We start from the raw sequence: 25,781 nt of genomic DNA, 5'->3' as shown, positions 1-25,781 counted from the left end.
TGAAAAGGTCACAACAGGGAATAGCAGGAGTGTAGCTCATGGCTAGCATCACTCCCTCAAGCTAATTAAGTCAGAACAGAGCCCACAGAATTTTTACAGCAGCATGAAGTAGTGGGAGTCATAAGTAGATTAGAGCAAGGTCATGAATCAGGAAAAGAGAGGTTTTGATCTTCAAAAATACACACTTGCACGCAGAAGCGATCACATAAGCACCTCCTTGTAACACATTAAACCGGAGAGAGAGTTAGATCGTTGAACTTCTTGCCCCAACGCCAGGGACGACGCATCTGCGTATGCTGACTCCAGGATAAGGGAAGACGATCTCCAGAGCTCTGTATTCTTTCTTGTTAATCTGAATAAATTCTTTTGAACTAACTAGAAGGTGTCATCTCCAGATTTTGAACAGCGCAATATATACTCTGTGGGTCCTTCTGATTGATGAATGATGAAAAATTCCTACATCAACAATGGAATTCATTGTCGACTATTTCTATTATCGATTTTTGTCGACAACGGTGATTAATCGTTGCAGCCCTACTAATTAAGTGTTTTTTAAAAGTGCCTGTAACACAGCAGTAGGCCTAAAGGTGCAGTAACGTCTGTTTAAAATATAACCAGCCTACCAGAGACATGCCGTTCTATAAACCGCAGCGTTCAAAGCAGGGGGAAAAAGTAGCGGCTTATAGTCAGGAATTATATATAATTTTATTTTAATATTTCGAGATCACAATAATCTTACAATTTACAACTACAATTAAACAAATGAACAAACACAAAGAAAATACTTTGTTCAGATATTGCGCAGTTTTGGTGTTCCTGGGCTTTCCGTGCATGCCGGCTGCCTGCTGACACGTCGAGTGCTGTCAAACGTCTCTGAAGAAGGCTGATCACTGAAATTGCACAAGGTCTGAAGAAAGAAGTTAAAAACTTTGACTTAATAAGACGACATGATACACGTTTTGAGTCAAATAATATACACTTTAATCGGACACTTACAATTTATTTTCCCAAGCCACGCAGAGCCGCAACATAAGGATGAAAGAGCCGCATGCGGCTCTGGAGCTGCGGGTTGCCGACCCCTGCCTTAGACCCTCACCCTCATCGACTGAGGAAAAACTCCATAGAAAACCCTTTTAACAGGGAAAAATCTGAGAAACCTCAGGGTGAGCAAAAGAGGAGGGATCCCTCACCCAGCATGGACAGACATGCAGTAGATGTTGTTAGAGAAGGAGAGTAATGAGTTTGTCAGAACAAAATAAACTCCCCTGTGTTCACCAAGAAGTTCTCCCATGAGTTACTACATAAATGGCGACGCGGATAAAGTCACAGCGGATGCCTCGTATGGATGCAGATGAGTGAGTAAGACTTGTTGCTAAGTGGCTAAGTTGGCATGGCAAACCGGACTTTGTAACCAAGTGCAAGAAGCATGGCAGCTATGGTAGGAAGCACCACTCCATTTGACAGTCAAACCCAGATGTGGGAGGAATATTGTGAAGTGCTCCACCATTTTTTTTAAGCTAATGGGATTGACGATACAGGTTGATGGAAAGCTATATTGCTCAATGCAGTGGGCAGTCAGACTTACAGCCTCATACAGAACTTAGTCAGCCCTGCCAAGCCCGGAGACAAGAGCTTTGATGAACTTGTGAAGTTATTAAAGGATCATTTCAACCCTAAACCCAGCGAGATTGTGCAGTGTTTCAAGTTTAACTCCAGAAACAGGAAACAGGGAGAAACAGTCATGGAGTATGTTGCTGTACTGAGGAAATTAGCACAAGACTGCAACTATGGAGACAAGTTATCAGAGATGATACATGATAGACTGGTTTGTGGCATTGGAGATGATCGCATACAGCGATGACTACTTTCAGAGCCGGATTTGACCTTCGACAAAGCACTCAAGCTGGCCCAGGCCATTGAGATGGCAAGCAAAGATGTGAAAGACTTACAGTCTCTGGAGTTTGCACCCCCACACATGAGGGCACCTCAGGCAGTGCATAAGATGTCTTCGAAGCAGAGCCCTAGTAAGCAGCAGCACCAGCGTAAGGCTTGCGACAGGTGTGGTGGTGAGCAGCACAGGGCTGGGGAGTGTAGGTTTATTCAAGAAACCTGTCACAAGTGTGGTAAAGTTGGCCACATTCAGAAAGTGTGTAGGTTTAAGGGTTCAGCAAATAACTTGAAGGCTAGAGTGGGCGGAGTACAGACAGGCAAACAGGGGAGAACTAAGGGAGCGGATTATGTCAGCCAGGGGGAGGAAGAAAAGGATGGCATAGATTCAGATGAGGTCATGTTCACATTGTACAAAATAGATGAACTTATACCAGCAGAAGCTCCATTTGTAGAGATTTTGACAGTAAATGGGACAGACACACAGTTTGAGATGGATTCTGGTTGTGGGGTAACAGTAGTGAACTATACAGTGTTCAAAACCCTAGGGGGGAAAAAAACACCAAAGCTACATCCATGTTGAGTAAGGCTCAAAACGTACACAGGGCATAAGGTCAAAGTCTTAGGAGCAGCTGTAGTTAAAGTGCAGCACAAAGGGCGAGCACTAGACTTACCAGTGGTAGTGGTATGAGGTTCAGGCCCCAGTCTAGTAGGCAGGTACTGGATTAGGAGGCTAGGTTTACAGTGGAGACAAGCACCCCAGGTCCATCGCATCCAGGTAGAGACTGCAGAGGAGGTCCTGAAGAGACCAGAAAAACCAAATCTACAATGTGGCTGAAGTGACTTTGGACGAGGTACTGGGGGAGTACGGGGAGGTTTTTAAAGATGAATTTGGGAGATTCAAAGGCCCCCCAGCAAAAATATATGTGGACAAGGAAGCAGTCCCCAAGTTTTTTAAAGCCTGGCCTGTCCCATATGCCATGAGAGGAAGAGTGGAGGCAGAGCTTGACAGACTCCTTGCACAGGAGATCATTGAACCTGTAAAACATTCTGAGTGGGCTGCTCCCGTGGTTCCTGTGTTGAAACCTGATGACACAGCAAGATTGTGTAGAGATTACAAACTGACTGTAAACTAGATCTCAAAGTTGGAACAGTACCCAATTCCCAAAATCGAGGATCTGTTTGCCAAGCTATCAGATGGACAGAAATTCTCAAAATTAGATCTCAGTCACGCCTATCACCAGATTCCCTTGGACGAAGAAGCAAAAAAGTATGTGACCATAAATACTTACAAAGGTTTGTTCACATACAGAGTGCTACCTTTTGGCGTTTCATCAAGCCCAGCGATATATCAACGGATAATGGAGGGACTGCAACAGGGCATTCCCCATGTGACCATCTTCCTGGATGACATCCTGCTCACAGGGAAAGATGACTAAGAGCATCTGATGACACTGGCCACGGTGTTAAAACGACTACAGGAGGCCAGTCTCAGACTCAAGAGGGCCAAGTGCCTGTTCATGAATGAGGAAGTGATGTTTCTCTGACATAAGGTGGACGCAACAGGACTACACCCAGTACATGAGAAGGTACAAGCAATCAAAGAGGCACCCACACCTTCAAATGTAACAGAGTTGAAGGCATACTTGGGACTGTTAAACTATTACAACAAGTTTCTGCCCAATCTTTCAACTGTACTTGCACCAGTACACAAACTGCTACAAAAAGACACAAGGTGGCAGTGGGGTGAAGCACAGCAAGCTGCTTTTGACAAGTCAAAGGAAATGATGCAGTCTGCTGAAGTTCTTGTGCACTATGACCCAGAGAAGGATCTGGTACTGTCCTGTGATGCATCACCCTATGGAGTAGGTGCCGTGTTGTCACATCACATGCCTGATGGAACCGAGAGACCCATTGGATTCACCTCAAGAACCTTAAACACGGCTGAAAAAAATTATTCACACCTGGACAAGGAAGGACTAGCAGTGATGTTCGGGATTAAACGGTTCCACAAGTTCATCTATGGTAGGAAATTCACTATCGTGACAGATCACAAGCCCTTGTTGGCACTCTTCAGTGAGATGCGAGCTGTGCCACAAATGGCCTCACCCAGAATACAGAGGTGGGCGGTAACCTTGAGAGCCTACGAATACACAATAGCGTATGAAGAAGGGAAGTGTCACTGATGCCCTGAGCCGCCTTCCTTTACCAGAGGTAGCAGAGGAGAAGCTCAAAGAGAGGGTTCTCATGCTGGAGAGCTCTGACATCACACTGGTGACAGCTGATCAAGTGAAAGCATGGATGGACTCAGATCCAGTACTTGCAAAAGTGTGGGAGATGGTACAAAATGGCTGGTCATCAGAAGTAAAAGGGGAGGAGTTTGCCCCCTATGGGGTGAGGAAATATGAACTCAGCATTCAAAATGGATGTGTAATATGGGGCTCGAGGGCGATTGTGCCAAAAGCAGGACAAGAAAATGTCATGAGACAGCTCCATCAGTGCCACCCAGGAGTGTCCCGAATGAAAGCACTGGCTAGGAGTTATGGGTTAGCAGAGAGGGCAGTACAAACCTTCAAGAGGATGATGAAAAAATGTCCAGAGGGCTCACTGACAGCTTAAGTTGCCAGAGTGTTATTTAGCTACAGAGTGACTCCTCACACTACAACCGGCTTATTACCTGCAGAGCTACTTCTTGGGAGGAAGCTCCGTTGCACCCTGGATTCAATTCACCCATATCTAAGCAGGAAAGTGATGAAAAAACAACAACAACAGACAAAAGATCACAACAAAAAGGCAAAGGGATGCTGGTTCAAAACAGGAGACTCAGTGCTGACCCAGAACTTCAGTCTCGGACCCAAGTGGATTCCAAGAATCTTTGAGTCAGTGACAGGACCAGTGTCATACAAAGTGATGCTGGGTGATGGGAGAGTGGTGAGAAGACGTGGATCAGATTCACACTCACCATCAGAGGCCAGAAGAAGGCAACAACCCCCCACAGACTGTCTCTATTCAGCTAAGTCAGGCCGACCAAAGAAGTGACGCATGGCGGGAAGCCGAGGAGGTGGTACTCAGTAAGGACAAGTTGGAGGAGCCAGCAGCTACTGAAGCTGTAGGAAACTCAGAGACTGAACGAGAAACTGTAACAAACACAACTCCACAGAGGAGACAGTCAAGCAGAAAAACTAAGTTGCCCAGTTACCTTAAGGACTTTAAATTGAATTTAGAAAAAAAAAATCATAATGTTCCATTGAGATGTATATAAAACGCTTAAGGGGGGAAGGATGTGGTAACCTTGTTCAGTATTATTATTGTTATATGGCTGCTGGTCCACTTAGGTGGCGGAAGCGGGTAGTTGTTCTCTGTTGGTGGTATGCCTGTTACAATGAAAAAGAAGGAGAGTAATGAGTTCGTCAGAACAAAATAAACTCCCCTGTGTTCACCAAGAAGTTCTCCCGTGAGTTACTACAGCGGGAGAGCCGGTTAGAGGAACATTTTATGCTCAGGAGCTGCAGCATGTGATAGTGGATAAAAACAAATGCTTTAAAATTGAGAAAATACTGTCCGGGAAAAAAGAGGCAGGCAAAAACATGGTTCTTGTAAAGTGGTTGGGGTGGCCTGAGAAATTTATTAGCTGGGTTGACGCCCGTGATGTCGTGGATGTATCATAAATGTCGACCCCGGTGACCATGTCGAAGTGTCCTTGAGCAAGATACTGAACCCATAATTGCTCCTGATGAGTATGTTGGCGCCTTGCATGGTAGCCTCCACCATCAGTGTGTGAGTGTGTGTGTGAATGGGTGAATGAGATGACACTGTAAAACGCTTTGAGTGCTGCTAAGGTAGAAAAGCGCTATATAAACTTGAGTCCATTTACCTGCTGCTGTTGCTACCAATTCTGCCTGCTAACAGCACTTTGTAAACGAAAAATAAACAGTTCAAAGGACAGAAAGCTGAGTATGGCACTGTTTTCTCCGGTTAAGCACACCCTGTGAGGTGGGAGACTAAATTAATGGAGCTAATTAAGTAAAAAAACATACAGTAATCAACACTAAGCCAGCCCCGTGACGGAGAAGCGGAGGTTGGACAGTGTCAGCAACGATAAGCTACAGGAGGCTAGTTTGATAACGGGACCCGGCGAAGCTTTCCAGCCAATCAACGGAGCTGCGGATTTGGATCAAGCCCTCGGAGGAGGATATCGTGTGGTCTGTGACTGTGCTTGTGTGACTGTAGTTGTGACTATTTAGCGCGACGGCATAGGATAAGCTGATAGCTGATAAAACGTAAAATTACGTGTTAGCGTGTTAGCTAGCCACCGCTAAACTAACGGAAGTGGATCGCCGCCATCTTGGTACAGGTACGGCGGCTGGAACTACGTCATCAAAATAAACATGGCGGACTGTGGAGAATTAAAGAAAAAGCGTTCCTATGCGCAAGGAGTTTTTAATTGGAAGGCAAATGCCATTGACTTTAATATAGATCTCTTAACTGAACACGACCTCAAACTTGAGCTGAGAGCAGTCAAAGGCAGTTATGAAGAAATCTGTAATAGTAGTTTTGATTACATTGCCGCTGTGGAGGAAGAGGATGAAAGTGATTTTGAAAAGGATGTAGCTGATGTAAAAAAAAGGCTGCATGAGTGCAGCGCAAAGTATCAAGACATTGAGATGAAAGTAAAAGAGACATTGGGGTCACGTTGTGCATCAGGTCCTTTTGGCAGTCTGACTGCTGGCCTTAAGGACGTGTTTGACCACATCAACAGTGATCAGTATGATTTGGTGCGCACAGCAGTTGAGAACAGAGTCGAAGTTCTGGAGGATTTTGTGCGGAGCTGGGAGCGCTATTTACCAGAAAAGGAAATGGATATCATGCAGACCTTCCTCACAAACTGCAAGGAGAGGAGAAATATCACTACAGTTGTGCTGTCTAACTGCATAAGCCACAAGGCACAAGATCAGTGCATGGTGTCTATAGTGCCCTGGTAAGCGGTAAAGAGGAAGATGTCGATGGCGGAGATGACAGCAAAGACAGCGTGGATGGTGGAAAAACAACCACTGCTAATAGACTGAGTGGACCTTTGGAAGGTGGTGGGGTCAGTGGAACTGCACATGATAATGGCGTGCAGAGTGCAGGTGCAGGCCCAGTCACCAACCCAACCACTGCAGTGACTGACTGGATGGTAAGGTGGATTATCCTGATGGAGCACAAGGCACTGACGCTTCGTCCCGGCCTCCCAAAGCGACACCACGACATCCACCGCTGTGGCCCATGAATCCAACATTTAGCCCTGGCTTCTCTAGCACAATACAGCAGCAGCGAGGAGCGGACACTATGCTGCCAGATGGTGTTGGAGCAGGTCGGAGCGCGTCTACCATCTCACACGGGGTAATTGGGCCCAGGATTGCGCTCACACCCCTGAGCCTGCCAAAGTTTTCTGGGGACCGGAGAAGCTATTGGCGATGGGAAATTAAATGGTTGACTTTCCAAGCATTAGCTGAACCCAGCGATGTAGTAAAACACGAGCACAGGTTGTCTCATTGCCGTACTGCTGACGAGGTCTTCCGGATTTTGGAGGACTGTTACGGGGACATGTCGCAAATAGCGGACGACATCATACTGGAGCTACAGGATTTACCAGCTGTGCGCAACAACCAACCAAAGGAGGCAATACGGTTGATCCGAGCAGTGGAAAGGGCGCTGTTGCACCTCATAGACTTGGGTTGTGAGGACGCCATGAAAAACCAGTTGGTGATCCGATCACTTGAAAGTAAGCTGCCAGACAGTCTGAAGGAAAGGTGGCTGTTGTACCGATGCAACATGGCCAGCAACGTCAACCCACGGAACCGATTCAACAAACTGTGGCAGTTTCTGAGAGATCAGAAAACAGTTCTGGTGCAGTTGGAGCAGTTGCAGATCACCAGACGACCAAACTCTGGCAAAGCATCTGCCCACATGAGAAGACCAAAGAAAGGCTGGGGGAGCGAAGGCAGGAGAGACGTTCTTTTACCAAGGCCACAGCAAGTGAGTTGAGGGGAGACTCATTGCGAGAGCCTTGTAGTGTATGTGGTGAAGAGGGACACAATGGACGTTTATACCACTGTAAGACGTTCAAGAAGTCCAGCCCGTCGTAGTAGAGAGCCCAAGCAAAAAAGACCAAAGCCTGTCCCTCATGCCTAGATCTCCATGGGAAGGACAGTCCGTGCTATAAAAACTTTCTGTGTCGCAGTGACGAATGTAAAAGAGTTGATACCCCTCCAGACCACCACTTCTTTCTGTGCCTCAAATCACCAAGCAAAAGGGACACCACCAGGAGGGATACCAAGTGTGAAAAGAGGAGAGAATCCCACGGTCCGACTGAAGAACAAGAGGCAGTGTTTGCTCGTCTAGGTTTGACCCCGGAGCAGCTGGAGGCTGTTCGTAATGCCTGCACAAATAATGTATCTTCAACAATATGTGGTGGAAAAAATCTGGTGGATGAGGGGGGACATAAGGAGCACCCGGTCCTCATGATGTTGGTGGATGTCACAACTAAGAGGACTGGGTCCTGGGGACTGGGTCGGTGCGCTTATCGACTTAGCCTCTGACACAAACTATATCACTCACCAAGCAGCAGAGAGGCTTGGATTTGCTGGTGAGCCTATCACACTGGTTGTGTATGGTGTGGGTGGTATGGAGGTGAGGGTTGAAACAAAGAGGTACTGTGTGAGCATAAAAGTAGCCACGAAGAAGGGGACATGGCGTCTTCATGAGATGCTCTGCTATGGACTGGAAGAGATTGCCAGAGTAAACATGCAGTGGACTCGGAGCACCTTGAAAGGTTCTTCCTGGTTGTTGTCAAACCAGGAGACCTGACCGATTCAGACAAGGTTGAGTTACTCATCAGTACCCGCGAAGGTCGTCTCGCCCCCCCAGAGGATGATGAGGTGCGGCGATTTGGTGTTGTGGGACGGTCTGCTTGGGAAGACCGTCAGTGGCATGCACCCGGACCTTTTTGAAGATATTGAGGTGACCGCACGCAGCTCTTCAACCCATTTTGTATGCTCCATGAGGGCAAAATCCAGGAGAGTCGAGGTCTACCATGACGACTGCCCCAAGCCAAAGAGCGTCGTGGATGTCAGAACCACAGCTGCATGCAACGCTGAGATCGTTAAGTGGCTCCAGTGGGACAGCATCAGTGCTGCCTGTGACCCAGTTTGTGGAGGTTGTCGATGTGGAAAGTGCGCCCCTGGGCTCCCTGAAGAATTGGAGATCATCAGGGGAGGACGGACATTCAAGTTAAAGTGACTACCACAGCGACAAACCCCACTGGGATGCAAGGTATCCCTGGAAGGAGAACCCTGCTAGCGTGCCTAACAACCATGAAGCTGTCAAAGCAGCATTCCTCAGGTTAGAGAAGCGCCTTGAGAGGGACCCAAAGTGGAAGGAGGCTTACGCGAGGCAGGTGCACGACATGGTAGCCAGAGGGGCCGCAACCAAGCTTTCCAAGGCTGTGTTGGACAGTTGGAACGGAGCTGTTTGGTGGGTGAATCACCTGACAGCACCCCACCCACATTCTGTCTCCACCCCAGTGAGACTAGTATGGGATAGCAGCCGGGAATTCAAGGGTGTTAGCCTTAATGGCATCCTGCTGAAGGGCCCAGATGTCCTGAACCCCATCCGGGCAGTCTTGCTTTGCGGGAAGGAGAGCAGGCAGCAATTGGCGACGTGTTCAAAATGTACAACTTGGTATGGTTGGAGGACCAGGAGCTGCACATCCATCACTTACGGGTGAACATGGGCAACAAGCCAGTTTTTCCAAGAAAAAGGTATGCTCAATGGAGTCGACATATCGTTAAAGTTTACAGACCAGTTTTGTCTGATGACTCCACAAAATGTGTTGTATAAAGCCAATATTGTGTCAGCCAGCATATTTGTGAAAAAAGTCTCTCCCGCTGTCAGACTAGCTCACAGCAGAGACCTCCAACACACAAACGCAACATACGCAATCAACAGAGTTGTCTTCAAAGACATTCTCCATCCCCCAGGGCACAAGGGTATGCAATCAGGAAAACCTTAACAACGGCCAGGTCCCAAAATTTGTAATTTGTTGACTAGGTAAAGCCGACATCGTCTGCGTGTTTTATGTCACCGATAGCTCTGCAGACATGAGTGTTTGGTATCGCCGAAAGCGGCACATTTAAATCAGCCATAGTTTTTAGAAAAGTCGACCACCCCTGCGGTCTTGACGAGTTGCTCACATTGTGGCTAGCTGTGACATTTTTGATCAAATCATACACGTGTGAGCCTTTAATTATTTTATTATTGAGAATAATTTCCCCTAGGACCACGACACAGTGTCTGGAGCCCTAGTCAGTAATGCCAAAATGTGCTCCGCGTTTCTCCGACTCCTCTTTGGCATGTGTTTAATTAAATCTGAGACTATGCGGTCTCTAGCGTCTGGTGTGTGTGCAGCAGATGTGGCAACAGCGCCGTCTTCAGCATGAGCAACGGCCTGAACAGGGTTTTGGGAAATAGGGAGCGACAGAGTCAACACATTCTTTTCCTGCTCACCTTGTCTCACAAGTGTCAGATATCTCTTCAAGACAGATGCATATTTTTTGGATTTTCATGCAAATTCACACCTGGCTGATCCAGAACCTCGGCCATGGCTTTGTCCAGCTCGTTTTGCTCATCAACTCTAATTGAGCTGGTGTTGTGCTGCTTCAACGAATCCAGCTGATGTTGGGGAACCAGATACATTTTATCCGCATATTCCATGGCTCCCTCTACTTTCTCCGGATGAGGTCAACAATGAAAGGGATTGCAGCACCTAACAGCAGCAGTAAAAAGCCTCCAGACTGGTTTACAGATTGTCTCTTTTTAACGAGTTTGACTTTTTTGTCTGCAATGAGTCTAATCTGTTTTTTTTTCTTCTTAAGCTGTCTGTATTGCCTAGTGTTTATGTGTGCTATTTCACACAGAGAAATGATGAGATCGGACACCGAATTTGCTATAATGACCCTTTTCATATTCTGCGGTGACTTATATAGCAGTTCGAGCAGTGGGAGGTGTGTTTGAACGCGTGAAAATGTCATGACTTTTTTTCTAATATTTTTTTAGGCATGTAGTCGACCATCTTCTCAGCCAAAAGATTGCTTCTGAGTATCAAATGATCAGGGGTCTTTGCTTTATAATCTGACGGAAGACAATGGATGGATGAGTGGCTGGATGGATGGATGGATATCTAACGCACGGGTACCTTTTTGTTTTTTGTTTTTTGCATGAAGCCAACAGATCCTGAGAAGGACATCATCAAGGGAATGGTGATTGAAATCCTTTTGTTGCTGAAGATGTGAAGGAGCCTCTTCCAGTTTCCTACAACAGTGTTGCCATTGTTATTGAGAAAAAGATCATCATTTCAGTGATGTACCCAGTGCTTTTGTGAACATGGGGCCTGTTGTACATGCTGAACCTTGACTATCTGAAAGGCTTGATCTATACTTTTGAGGTGATTCAGAGCCTGTTCATGGTAATCGGGTTTGAGATGTGCACTCCCAGGGTCTACTCTCTAAAGAATTTACTGCTCAGTTAGAGGGATAGCCCAGGAGGATGTTTCTGCATTTGGCCCTGAGGAAGTATTTTTTACCATTTGTCCAGAGGAAGTAGTAACAGGAAAAGAGATGTATGGCCTTCTATGGGTCACAACAGTGTTTTTTTATGTTTTCATGTTCTAACAGATCTATATTGCTCTCTGTTGAAGAAATGTCTCTTGTATTTTATGTTGTAGAACAAACATGAACAGAGTGGAGATTTCAGTAACGTTCATGTTTATTTTCTGAGCAACTTTCTTGGAGAGTTGAGAGATGCAATTTTCTATGTGTCTTGCTGCATTTTACTGCTACAATGCTGAACATAAACTTAGTTTAAACTTAGAATGGACTTAGTTGATAAAGTCACCAATTGTTTTTTTCCCCTCAAAGGATTTTTTTTCTTTTTTTTCCAATTTAAAAAAAAAGTGGGACACAATGACATTTCAGTTTTTCACCAGCCCCGAAAAAGCTGGAATTGCATGGATGTTAAAGGGGGTGTGACAGCATTTTTGTCTGCATATCCCAGAGAAGGAACTCTCATTTCTTATCGTATTTAGTAAGAAGAGAAAAAGGAATGAATGAAAGAAATGTATCACCCTTCAATGGGTCACACCACCTTGTTTTCATGTTCTGACTTATTTCTATTGAGCTGTTTGGAGGAACACTAATCCATGTGATACTGAGAATTGGTCAAGTAAGTCCTGTTCATGCAAAGTGCGTGACTTTAGACACTCATTCTTTGCATTCAAATATTTCTGCAATGTTTCAATGCACCTGTCACAGACTTTGGTGCGCATTCCATTCAGACTTAATTCATTTCATCTGTAAAAAGAATATTGACAAGAACAAATAGGAAATAATTTGCTTGCCATATATTTTGCTTGTTTTCAGTCAATGAGAAGATAATGACCTCAATGAAGTTGATAGACTACAAAATGTTTCCACTCTAATGAAGCCACTGATTGAGTTTGCAAATTCCACCCGCATCACAACAGTGTCTTTGAATGAGGCCGAAGCAGCAGCTGTTAGGAATGTTTTTGCCTGTGTTGTCTGCACAAGTAATTTATAAAATTATCATTGACTTTGACAACCTGTTCAGACCATACCTCAAAGTTTGTATAAAATATTTCCAATGTTTTATTTAGCAATGGCTGACAAGTATTTACAACTTTCAGAAAGATGGAAAATCCCAGATTAAGTTGTCTTAGCAAAAATGTTTACAGTAACTGATGGCACCAGACAAATTTTTGTCTGCTTAATGCAGATATTAGTTCATTTCATGTACCTCTTTGCATGAGAGACCTTCACATAATAAAAAAATGCCAAAAAATCAGATAATGTTTTTTTGTTGTTGTTGTTGTTGTTTTTAATCAAATTGAGTCCATGATTTTATCATGCTCCAAAAGCCTTTTTCACAACAGCAGCTGCTTTTAGGAGTGACAGAAAACTTCTGCCTTTTGTCCAAAATGTTAGGTTAATGATTGTGGTTACAAAGACTCACTGGATTATTTGATTCATTGGTTGCGTTAGGAAACTCGAAGAATAATATTGTACAGTAAAAATTTATAATGACAATGTTTTGATATTCTTAATAGTTATCCTTTTTTATATCATTTCAAGTTAAACAACACTCTTTGATGTACCTATCTTTCTATCTTTTATTTGTTTTACTCATGTTTCAAAGCCAATAATGTAACCTACTAAATTAGCATAAATATGCATTATTTTATTTTGTATGAATGTTATAATTTGTGTATCCCCCTCTCGCCTGAAGGAAGCTGGGATAGGCTCCAGCCCCCCTGCGACCTTTAATGGATATACAAAATGGATGAATGGATAATAGATTGTGTTTATGAATGAAGTCTAAATGTATTATGAATGGATTATAATACACTATGAATGTTGTTATAATTCACTATAGATGTAGTACTCATAGAAAGTGGTACTGATGATGATTAATAATTGAGAGGACAAACTGAGGGAAACTATATCAAAATATTATTTCCACTTCATTTTAATTGTATACAATTGCAGTTTGAATAAACAAAACACTGAAACACAAAAAAAAATGCAGTGTGCTTATCTCCTTGAACACATGTTGCACAGTGTGGAAGCTCTGCCGCAAAACCTACCAGAACTGTGAAATCATATCGCATTTAGAATCTGAATATATCACAACTGGATAATTGACATTGTATTAGAAAAGGGCATTGCAAAATATTGCCATATAAATAATTCTATGACCCCTATTGTTGTTTTCATCCCTGGAAGACAGTTTAAGCCTTCCATATAGCTATGGGTATGAGAGATGTAAATTTAAGTTTTATGCGCTGCTAAAGACACATGGTCATACAATAAAGGCACAACACAATGAATCCCTAGAAGCATTCTTGCCTAACACACATATATGAAAAAAAAAAATATTGTAATAACCTTCATAACCAATAAACAAAAATATTAGATTTCACTGTCATTATATCCTTCCACGTACTGACTCATGCAAGTATCTTTCATTTCAACTTCCAGAAACTAACACTAAATCCCCTACTGTTACTCCCTTATTCCTCATCCTCTTTTTTTCTGCTTTAGCCTGATGACATTTACATATAAATACAAACCAAACGGTATTGCGCATACAAACAAATATGAGGGAATTACAATATAAGTTCTGGGAAAGTACTCAGTAAATGATGGGAAGTTACAATGTAATTTACAAGGAAGTAGACAAGAATTAACAGGAGTTACTCTGTAAGTTCAGTGAAATAACTTTGTACAGGGCAGAGAAGTACATTGTAAAACACAGGCTATCTTATGAGGTGCTTCTAAATCTCAATCTTGGTCATTGGAAAGTTTTTTTTTTTTTTTTTTAATGGGTGAAAGTCCAGGAAAAGTGAAGACATTGAATAATCAAAAAAGGAGAGTCTGGCTGTAAAAAATAAAAATTGATCAAACACTGCAATTCTGCAAACAATCACGACACTTTTAGTATTTCAGGATAAGCTTTTAATAAAATCTCTTCCTTCAGAAGATGTCACACACTTGCACGAGGTCATGGGACCATGGAGCTCCTCGTCTGACATCAATGCTGTTCACACAGAGCGGCTCCTCCTGCCTGAAACAAAATCACTTTGATGTGATTTAAAGTTTATAGAATAAATATTTTACATGATCAGTGGTGGCTCAAGCAATTGTTTTGCAACATGTTACTATCAGCTCTGCCATTCTCCTAAACCATGAGGAATGTTTTAGCATCTTTCAGCATATTTTTTTAGATTTACATCCATGGCAATGATGCACTGGTTCAGTCTCAGCTCTCAGGATCTCATTTCCTACTGTATCTCCTGTCAGTGAAAATGTCTCATACCATGCAGAAGTGCATTTGCTAGGTAAAGGTGTGAAAATGTCATTTGCTTCAGCTTGAAACTAAAAATGACACTTGCTTGTGCTATGCTTAAGATTCAGCCCTTTATCTTTTGCTGTTGGTAACAGTGACAATTTTATGATATTTACGATTAACTTACTCTATGTAATCATGGTCCAAGTCCACTATGCATTTTTTATGTATATACTGTATGTATCTACTACGTATGATACATATAAAATGCCTGTCATGATGATATCTTTTTCATAGGTTAATTTTTTTTTCCTGCGTCAAGTGATAGAATTCTGGCTTTGAGTTTTGGGTAATTTGAGAGATGCATTAAATTGAATGATTTGTGGTTGTTGGTAGATGACTGTCTTCCTGATTGACCTGGATGTAAGAGAAAAGTGTTACTTTTTCAATGCTGGATGATAAAGCTTTACTTAAAATTTTCATGTCTGTATTGAAAAGAGATATTGGGCAGTAATTAGCTAGATGGGTAGGGCCCCTTTTCAGTTTCAGGGACAGAGCAATCATTGCTGTATTCATAGCTGAGGGGATTTTGGAGGTTGTTGTAATTTCTGATATCATTCTGAAGAATAATGGACTGATGGTTGTCAAGAAATGTTTGTAGAGCATCTTGTACTCTGGCTCCTTCAAGAACTGACCCTGAATGAGTCAATGGATATTGAAGAGGCCTTTTTCACTGTCAACCAGGACTTTTTTTGATCCCCTGAGGATGTATCGGGGCCATCTTGGTCCTCCACCTTCTCCATGGTGTGTTTGAGGGAACTGTGGGGAGATAACCACAGACCTAGAGAGGAAGTGCTTTAGCCAGGACCCACTCCACTACATCAGCAGACTTCCATCTTTCTCGCTGTTTTGTCTCAATGCTGGAATCCTGTGCATTCACAGGAAAATACAAACATCATTATGCTTGGCATTTTAGTTGCCTTTTCTCCTCATTTCGCCTTTTTGTGTTCTGTTTCCGGCAGAGGTAGCTCACCAGCCTCCTGGGAGCCTGTGGAGTTCAGCTCGCAAGCTCCACGAAGCCTGTGGCATTCATCTGCTAACGCCACCCTGACCTGAGCATACCCCCACCACCACCACCATGGGATCTTCTCCTGTGGAGGCTTCAAGGATCACCTACACATTAAAGATGCTGCACTGCATTGGCCTCAGCTCGGCTGCAGCTCTACTTGCCCTCTACTTGCTGCCCTTGAAAATACCCAAACCTGGAATTGACCACAGAGCCATGAAGCAAGAGAACCAGATGGGGCAAGAAGAAGGGAGACATCAAGGCGAGACTGAGGATTGAAACCTGACAACAGTGCCCACTGCCAAAAGTCATCCTCGCCAACATCTGCTTGCTGCAGAACAAAATAGATGACCTCCAGGCAAACGTGAGCGCATGCATCTTGGCATTCACAGAGACTTGGCTCAACAAGGATGATGACATTAGTGCGATGCACATCAATGGATTTGGCTCTCCCATCGGACTGGACCGCAACAGTGACGTCACCGGGAAACTACAGGGTGGGGGAGTGTGTTTCTACATTAACTGCTGTTCCACTGTCCATGTGAAAGAGAAACTGTGCACTCCGAACATTGAGCTCCTGGCAGTCTCTCTCCACCGGTTCTACCTCCCCAGGGAATTCTCCCAACTGTTCTTCGTCCTGTCTACATTCACCTCAGAGCAAAGCCCACCACAGCTACCGACCACATCAGAACCACCCTGAACAAGCTGGAGCAACTATCCCCAGACTCCCCTAAATTCATCTTAGGGGACTTCAACCACTGCACCCCTGACAAATCCCTGAATTCCTGTCCGAAGAAAATGAGTGCTGTTAATTCTGTCACCCTCACCAGTGACCCAGTCCACATCACTGGCAGCAGCCATACATCCCTCCCCAACGACCTCAACTCCTTCTCCACCAGGTTTGAGACAGACAACTCCGCCCAGCTTGCCACAACACCAGGTCTCATCTCAAGCCTGACACATTCCCCATCACATTCTGCATCAAGGATTTTGTGAGGTCCCTCAAGTGGCTGTAGATGAACAGTGTGCCTGTTCGCAGACAACATCAGTGGCTGGGTCCTCAAACACTGCACTGACAAGCTTGGGTGCATCTTCCAAAGCCTGTTCCAGACCTCCATGGACACTGGCACTGTCCCCAAGCTCTTGAAACACTCCACCATCATCCCCATCCCCAAGCCCTCACCTCCCATGTGATGAAAGCCGTGGAGAGGGTTGTTTAACAGTACATCCTCTCTTGGACAGCTTCACAGCTCAACCACCAATAATTCGCATACCGGGCAGGCAGAGGTGTCAGTGACGCCAAAGCCTTCATCATCGACACCATACACAAACACTTGGGGCTTCCCAACACCTTGGCCAGGCTTCTGTTTGCAGACTTCTCCTCTCCTTTTAACATCCTGCAGCCACACATCCTAGCAGAGAGGCTCCACCTAAACTTCAACCTGGATGACCAGCTCATTCTGTGGATCCTGGACTTCCTCACCCACAGAACACAGAGAGTCCGGATCAACAACAACCTGTCTGACCTCCTTACCACCTCTACAGGCTACCCACAGGGCTGTGTGCTCTCACCACTAATCTGCATCCTCTACACCGATGAGTGAAGGACCTCACACTGTCATCTGGCGAAATTTGCTGACAACACAGTTCTCCTGTCCAGCTCCACCCAGCACCATAGACCTGCCCTGCAGCAGTTTGTTGAGTGGTGTGACACCTCTCGGCTGGAGCTTCACATGAGGAAGAAGAAAGGAGATGGTGGTGAGCTTCTCTGGAAGACAGAGGGAGATGGCTGCTGCCATCTCCACCATTATGCAATTCAAATCTGGGGACCATCTACGAAGACCACCTGAGATTCTCCTCCAACACGGAGGTGATACTGAAGAAGTGCTACTAGAGAATGTACCTGCTGAGGAAACTGAACTCCTCTGTCAGCAGTAAGGTCCTTCTGACCTTCTTCTACACATTTATTGAATCAGTCTTATCGTTCTCAATGGTCCGCTGGTTCCACTGTATCAACCTGCAGGGGAAGAACCGCTCACATAGCATCATCAAGGTTTTTTTCCAAGATAAATGGACTTCCCATTCGCCCCTTGACGGCTGTGTATGAGCAGCAGGTCTGCAGCATGGCTGCCCAGATCCTGAAGAACTCCTCCCATGCGCTCTTACCAGCACTGGAGAGGCTGTGATCCAGATGCAGGTATAGTGAATGGCTTGCAAGACCCCGCAGAGGAGATCCACCTTTGTTTCCTGGGCTGTCCTCCTCAACTTTTTGAACCCCCTGCATTCTCATCCCGAGTACCACCCACAAGATTGTCACTTACCACACCTAGCATACAGCTGTACTTCCTGTATATGCTGCAACTATACATGTATGTATATATATAATCATGCTATGATTCATCCTGTGCATAACACAATGTTTGTATATAATTACACTACCTATCTATTGTGCATTACCACCTCTTCTGCACTACTACTTCTACTGCACTACTACTTTTATCATGCACTTTACAAGGCAACTGCTGCTAACCCTGGGAGGTATAGACTCCCTTGCACTTCCTTACCTAATGTATGTTGTTGTGTTATTGTTGTGTAACCAACTGTAATGCTCTCTGCTCCCTCAATTGCCACCCACAGGGATAAATACATTTTTCTGAAACTGAATCTAAATGAATCTGGATCTGGACAACAGCATATCTCTCTGAAGCACTTTTTCAACTCCAATACAAGCCCATCTGGGCATCAAAGAAAATTCCACCTACACCTCCAGCCACTATGAGTAAACAATTCATGTTCATAATTTTTTTTTATTAGTTAATCCTAATTATTATGTTAAAAAATATTCAATAAAATTGATGTTTGGATCATTATCATTCAGAAACAATGTAATTGTGAAATACCATATCAGTTATCCGCTTGCATGCAGCAGCAGTAAACAAGTATGTTTTTATGCATATTTTATCTACAATGACACAGGATAATTATGTGTAAATGGATAAGAATGAATATAATCTCAAGTCATTTCAACTTTATTGGAAAAGACACACCAATTTCATGAAACAAGACATTTTACAAAGTATACGGTGTGCAATTCTGTCAACGGGAAAATCTGCTGCTCTTAGTCAGTGAAGTCTATGTAGCGAAACACCCTTTGACGAAAGTGTATGGTGTATTATTATGGTGTCTTTGCTTGGTTTTGGGGGCCGTGTAATTGTAGCCACAAATGAGAAGTGATGATAACAGTAAGAAGAATCAATGTGTGTTAGCATCTTTTGTCATTCCTTATGTTCCACAGCATCTGCAAAGTGAGACAACAAAAAAACAATTAAAATATTATTAAGAATTATGACTTTATTTCCCAATTATTGATCAAAGAATTTTGACTCTTTATCTCAGACTTGTGACTTTGACACCCTTGGAAACTATTGAAATTAACCCCCCCCCCCCCCCCCAAGGTTCTGGACAAACAAATGGACAACCACCTGCTTAAAGCATGATTAGCAGCAGATCACCCTACAGTAAGTACATCAGAGACTACACATACAAAATTCTCTTTTGAAATAACCAATGTTACACAACCAATCCAAAGATCCTGCCATTGTAACCTACCTCCCTTCTGCTATAGCAAGAATATATAGACATGCAACATGATATCTCACTGTAATAGTTGTGAAATAAAATGACCTTTCCAGTTTGCTTGCTGCTACTTTCCAGTGCTAATTTCTAAAATGAACTATGTTGGCACAGCTTAATGATGTAATGCTTCAATTGATTGTTACCATTATCAATCCTACCAACAGCAGACAGTGGTTAGTATTGTGTGTCCAACTTTGTGTTTGAATACCTGTTCACTTGCATGGCTGCGGTAGCCTGCCCTGTTACAGCCTTCATTAAGCTCCCTAAGTAAGAAAGGCAACAGCTCATTCCTCAGCCATGAGCCCATGCTAGAATTTTAACATTCAATTTACCTGAATAAACTTAATATGTGACATGTGAAACTTTATTCTTACAGTAATTAATACAAATGTGATATTATGCACATATGAAGTTACTTACTTGTCCAAAAGAAGAGGTAACCTTGAGTCAAAGAGGAGTCATTTGTGATATCGCAGGGCCAAGATTTACTGTGGTCTCATCACCCACTTTATCTGATGCCTTTTTATCCAGCAGACTGGTTCCCTCTGAGGAATTTGAAGATACAGGCTGATATTCTACCTGCTAAGCATTGCTGCCTGATGCACCTCCACCAGTGCCTTGAGCAAGTGTGCTTAGTACACCCTGGGGACCACCAGTCATGGATGTTTCGCTCTTTTAACCCCAGTACATCTCTTGGTGGTGGAGCGATGGCAGGGATCTCTCCCTGCCACCTCCGCTGATGCCCTAGTTGTTAGGCCCCACCCCCTATCCCTGTTCCTGCCAAACAGCCCTACGTCTGAGAGACATCTCGGCAGGCCCAGCCACTTTTTGATGAACGAGTTGGCCAGCTTGTCCATCTTCTCTGCCACTGAAGAGGGGACCTCGCACAACTTCAGAGGCCACATCACCCTTGGGTAGAGTATGAATTGGTAGCTCCATACTTTGTACTTCCCTGGGAGCTGGCTCTCATTGATCCTGGCCAAGCCATCAGCAAGCTGCTTCCGTACCGTCTGCCCAATCTGCCTCTCTGAGAGGTCTGCTGTGTAAGTTTTTCCCAGGCTATAGACAGGTTGGTTTACCAGCAAGGGTAGAGCCTCACCACCTGCGACAAAGATGGTCTGGTCGCTTCTGAGCCCTTTCTTCAGGGACAGACTGCGTGACTTGGCAGGTTTAATCTTCATCCTTGCCTAGCTTACGAGTTCGTCAATCCTCGTAAGCAACCTCGATGTACATGCGGCTGTTGGGAGGATGGTGGTAATGTCATCCATGTAGCCTCGCACAGGTGGAAGCCTCTGGCCTGTTGGTAGCTTCACTCCTCCAACCATTTTCCTAGGGCTGAACTTTGTATGTAGTTCCTTTAAACCTCTCTCAGAACCAGCACTTAAGAGATACCATGACCTCACTGACTGAGAATCTTCCCCAAAAGTGTTTCAACACCATTAATATTAGTGATCTTGCTATTAAAAAAACAGATTCACAGAGATCTTGTTTTAAAACTAGGTCATTTTAACCCCAAAAACCCCTCGGAGATCTCAGTGAGTAAAGTAAAAATATATTTAAAGGCCAAATGAATGCGGGAAAAAATAAAGTATAATGAAAACAATAAACAACAATGAGTGCACTCAGACAGTTCTACTGCCCCCTTTTTCAAAAAAGTCCAACAAGGAGGGCCAACGTGGTATTGTGGTGTTGATGGAGTGGATGTATAAATGAAGGTAGAAACAGCCACCAGGATGGAGATGAGGATAGAGGACAGTGGATTGTGGCAGACAGATGAGGACTGAAATTCAAACTGAAGAGTTTCACAAAAACAAAAAAAAGATTCAATTGTTTACAGATCCAAGAAGTTTAACATAGTTCTACTAAAAGTCAGAGCTTCTCAGTCATCTCTTTTCCAAAAGTATTTAATATCTGTGTCAAATTCCTTACCAATGACTTCACTGAATGAAGCCTAACTCTAGGTTTTCTGTCTAGCATCCACATGGACTAAGCAAAGACAGTAAAAAGACGACGATGGCCACTCCTAGCAACTTTTTGCATGCCCAAGAAGAGTGTTTCAGAACTATCCACCTTGCTCAAAGGGACAGTATCATAAATATAACAACCTTGCAGCCAATGTAGGATTTGACTTTAGTCCAGCTTATTTATCATGTAATGTGGAAATAACCAGAGGAGATAAAATATCCTTCTTACACATGACAAGTGGCACTGTTAAAATATATAACTATGAATATAATGATTTAAAACAATTTGACTGGCTTATACAATAATTTATTTTACCTGTCACTCATTCTATAGCCTTTATATAGTAGTAGGCTTAGGCTTGACTTACATCTAGATAATGTCTCATTGTGATATCGCAAAAAAGAAAAAAAAATCCTCAATATACATTATAAAGCATTTTAGTGCCCCCTTCAAGACCAATGTTCTTGTTCTTGTCTCTTGCAAACATGAATGAATATCTACTCTTGGGGGTATAACTTTAACACCTACTGTAAGTCTGTTTCATATGTAAGTGAGCTTCGCAGATGACAAATCACTGAGGAACAGTATGTGATGTATTTCATGTTTGGACGTAGCAAAAGTAACAGGCTGGTGAGTTCAAAAATTAAGGTAAATAGAAGGTTCAACACTGTAAGGAAGAAGTGTGTGTGTGTGTGTGTGTGTGTGTGTGTGTGTGTGTGTGTGTGTGTGTGTGTGTGTGTGTGTGTGTGTGTGTGTACTCATGTTGTATCTGTACCTCAGAGAGGGGAACTCAGACAGACAGACTGACTTGATGTGGATGTCTCCCTGTCTGTAGAAGCGAGCTCCAGTGTTCTTAAGCTCTATAGAGCCGATCTCGCAAAGAGCTACAGGGTGAGCCAACACTGTCCTGTACACCGTCATGTCTGTTTGACTGAAACACACACACACACAAACACACACACACAAATACACCCACACAAACATGCATGCACGCACGCACACCCAAACACACACAGAGTCATTGGTCACTATAGGGTTACTACCAGGACCAAGGTCTTGAAAGTTTCCTGATGGGGTGGAACATAGAAACATAGAGAAACACATTCTACAATTCTACAATTCTACAATTTCATTTAGCAGACGCTTTTGTCCAAAGCGACGTACAACACAAGCAAGAATTCAGACTTAAGGAAAAACCCATAGTAAGCGCAAAAGTGCTTCAGTTGTGGTGTGGTCACAGGTATTGCCATCTAGTGGCAGAGGAAGTGTCGCCCCCCCCCTCCTTTTTTTTTTTTTTTTTTGGACAAACATATAACATCACACAACACATTTAGTGCTACATAATCACTAAGTGCTGGGTCTTGGACCCTCTGACTTATTCTACCCCACAGGACAAAGAGGAGAAGAGTCAGGTTAAGTGCCTAGGTGTTCTCTGAACAATTGAGTCTTCAATTGTCTCTTAAAAGTAGACAGGGACTCAGCAGAATGCACAGAGTTCGGTAGTTTGTTCCACCATTTGGGAACAACAGAAGAGAAGAGTCTGGCTAGAGATTTAGAGCAGTGCTGGGCTGGAAGCACCAGGCGTCTTTCGCATGCAGAGCGTAGTGGGCGAGAAGGAGAGAAGACCTGGATCAGGGATTCCAGGTAGGCTGGAGCCGTTCTTGTGATTGTTTTGTAAGCCAAGAGAAGTGCCTTGAATTTGTTTCTTGCTGCCACTGGAAGCCAGTGAAGAGAAATCAGCAGCGGGGTGACATGTGCCCTTTTGGGCTGGTTGAAGACCAGACGTGCTGTTGCAGTCTGGATCATCTGCAGAGGCTTGAATGAGCATGCAGGGAGGTCTGCCAGAAGAGAGTTGCAGTAGTCAATGCGTGAGATGACAAGAGCCTGAACCAGAAGCTGTGTGGTCTGTTGGGTCAGGAAGGGTCTAAAGTGCCTATCCCACATTGAAGGGATAGTTTGGTTCTTTTAAAGTGGGGTTGTATGAGGCTGATACCCATCAGTGTTTAACCTGCCATAGACAAAAAGTCCCTCCAGAAAAATGTTTTTTGTGATCATTGTGGGCAAAAATCCGTGACAATGCGGCACATTTTCTTAACAAATGCGATGGATTTACAAAAATTGCAGTTTGATGAATAAGAAAAAAAAAGTGATTCCCCAACACTCTCTTCTTGCTAGGCAACTACATCACAGAAAGTGCTGGGAATAATTAAGTTCTAATTTGGTTTTAATTTGGATCTAAATAAACACATGGGTCAAACTTACAAAATGTTGACAAGTCAAACAAGTTCCAAGCTTATTTTTGTGGGCAAATGAGACTGATTTGTGGATCAAGTCTTCTTCACGGGGTTTGTAGCTTTCCAATGACGTCACTTCACAACGTTTCCAAGGCATCAGGAGAAAAATGTCTGCTCTTGTATGACGTAATGCAACATTTTTCAACTTTCTGCATAGATGTGTATTGACCTTTGCTACAAAAATGGGGGGATTATGAAATAATGCAAGCAAGGACAGAACAACATACTTCAATTTCACCTTCCTATGTAGCCCAAGTAGAAATACCAGAACCCAGATTTGATCCTCAATTCTGCTCCAAAAGGCTCTCGGAGTGCAGAATCACAGACCCTGATTTTGTCCAGTTTCACAATGGGATAGTTTTTTGTCTTTTAACCGAGGAAGTTGAAATTGAAGTATGTTGTTCTGTCCTCCATAAGGATCTCATCTGTGGTGGTTTGACCCCCCCTAAGTCCTTTCTGCTGTCCGTAAAGGGCGTGGCAAAATCCAATAAAGTCTGTCAATGAAGCATCATAACTTGGTCAAAGTGTCTCCAAATGTTCACACCTCAGCCACAAACCAATATTTAAAATTTTGAGGCCCCACCTTCCTGATGATACTTCCTGTTTGGGAGGGGGTTATTGAATTATTCCACCAGATTATGATTTTATAAATTTTAGAGGCCTCACAGTTCAAGTTTCAGGTCTGTATCCACTGTAGAGGCCAAATGAGAGCAAAAGAACAACAGGGTCAAAGGGTCAACAGGCCTCATGTCTCAGCCAGGCCTCAAAGGGTTAAGTGAGCCTTTCGGAGCTCCTTTGGAAAAAGGCCTGAAACCAATCCTGTTCCAAGACAAAAATGAAGAATGATCTTTGGAACATTTTCACATCTTTAAGACCGCCTTGACTCCTTTTTATAGCAGGTGTCACTGATCAGCAAAAAGCCTGCTATTTCAGCCCATTAGGCCTCATTTCCTGATAAATTATTATTGTTTGAAACAAAGCTTAATATAAATTATTTATTTTTATTGTAGTCATTTTGAACACCTGATAAGAGAAACACAATAAAGACATTTGAATAGGAAGGATCAGAGTGTTGTTGTACTGCAATACCTACTGTACAGCATCAGAGACATTCAGTTATTGATTGCCTGAATGATTGATTTACCCCAGAAGAGGAACAGCTTTGTTGGAGCAGTAAAAATACACATACAAAGAGGTGAAAGATTCATCGTAATAACGAACAAATCAAAGATTATATACAAGAACTGAGCAAATATTATGGAAATAAAATGTATAATTCTCACCAGAAATGTCTTTAAAATGCTTGTTTAAATCAAACCTATCTTGAAATGACGCTCGTCCATAATGGCGTCCCTAGCAACCACCATAGCAACAGCAGAAAACGTGACACTGTAACGACTCTCTTCCGAGAGGTGAAAGATTCATCGTAATAATGAACAAACCAAAGATTATACACAAGAACTGAGCGAAGATTATGAAAACAAAATGAGTATTTCTCGCAAGAAATGTCATCAGAATGCTTTATTAAATCAAAACTATCTTGGAATTAGGCACTTTCCTCCGAAAATGACAGGAGCGGCCGCCATGTTTTTGTTTGGAGAGGCCTGCATGAAAGAGTCACATGACCTACCAGCGTTCCAGTAGTAAAGAATAGGGGGAAAAAAACGTACCCATTTCACAATTTTTAGGCCTTTATCGTAGATCTGATAGTTTTGCACTGTGGAAAAACGTAGCCTTTTTACGTTTTGACATGAGACTGGGTTGTGCACTGAGCATCTCTCTCCTCCTCTCTGTCATGCGATACTCATTCATACCCCATAAATACGTGTTACTTTACCCTAAGGTAAAGGGAAATATATGCTTTATATGGGTGGACTTATTAGTCGCTTGAAGATGTATTTGTCCTCACACTTAAACCATAATAGCCTTTCAATGCTTCCTGACACTACTTTGCACTGAGTCATCAGACGGAGGAAGAGGTGCAATAAATTTTTCTGAACTCTCATGGCTATTTTTATGCTTCACACAAATCC

General features: G+C 43.5%; 1 protein-coding gene across 5 annotated transcripts in view; it reads right to left on the bottom strand.

Moving 5' to 3' along the window:
* Nucleotides 1-13,541: 13,541 nt before the first annotated feature.
* pla1a (phospholipase A1 member A) overlaps nucleotides 13,542-25,781 on the bottom strand; it is a 94,477-nt gene continuing 82,237 nt past the window's right edge. For 2 of the 5 annotated variants that reach the window (XM_086220795.1, XM_086220798.1), the window contains 2 exons: nucleotides 22,230-22,385; nucleotides 13,542-14,565 (listed from right to left, as the gene is read on the bottom strand). In XM_086220795.1, coding sequence (XP_086076921.1) covers nucleotides 14,475-14,565; nucleotides 22,230-22,385 — 247 coding nt within the window. In that variant the 3' untranslated portion in view covers nucleotides 13,542-14,474. Of the gene's footprint in view, nucleotides 14,566-21,003; nucleotides 21,282-22,229; nucleotides 22,386-25,781 lie in introns of those variants that run through there. The other 3 variants (XM_086220794.1, XM_086220797.1, XM_086220799.1) reach the window with 2 other exon arrangements.

This window comes from Aulostomus chinensis, chromosome 12 (genome assembly GCF_037954235.1).
Source record: "Aulostomus chinensis isolate RoL2024-O1b breed Wild chromosome 12, RoL_Achi_v1.0, whole genome shotgun sequence".
Lineage (NCBI taxonomy): Eukaryota > Metazoa > Chordata > Actinopteri > Syngnathiformes > Aulostomidae > Aulostomus > Aulostomus chinensis.
This window is presented reverse-complemented; position numbering and strand designations above follow the sequence as displayed.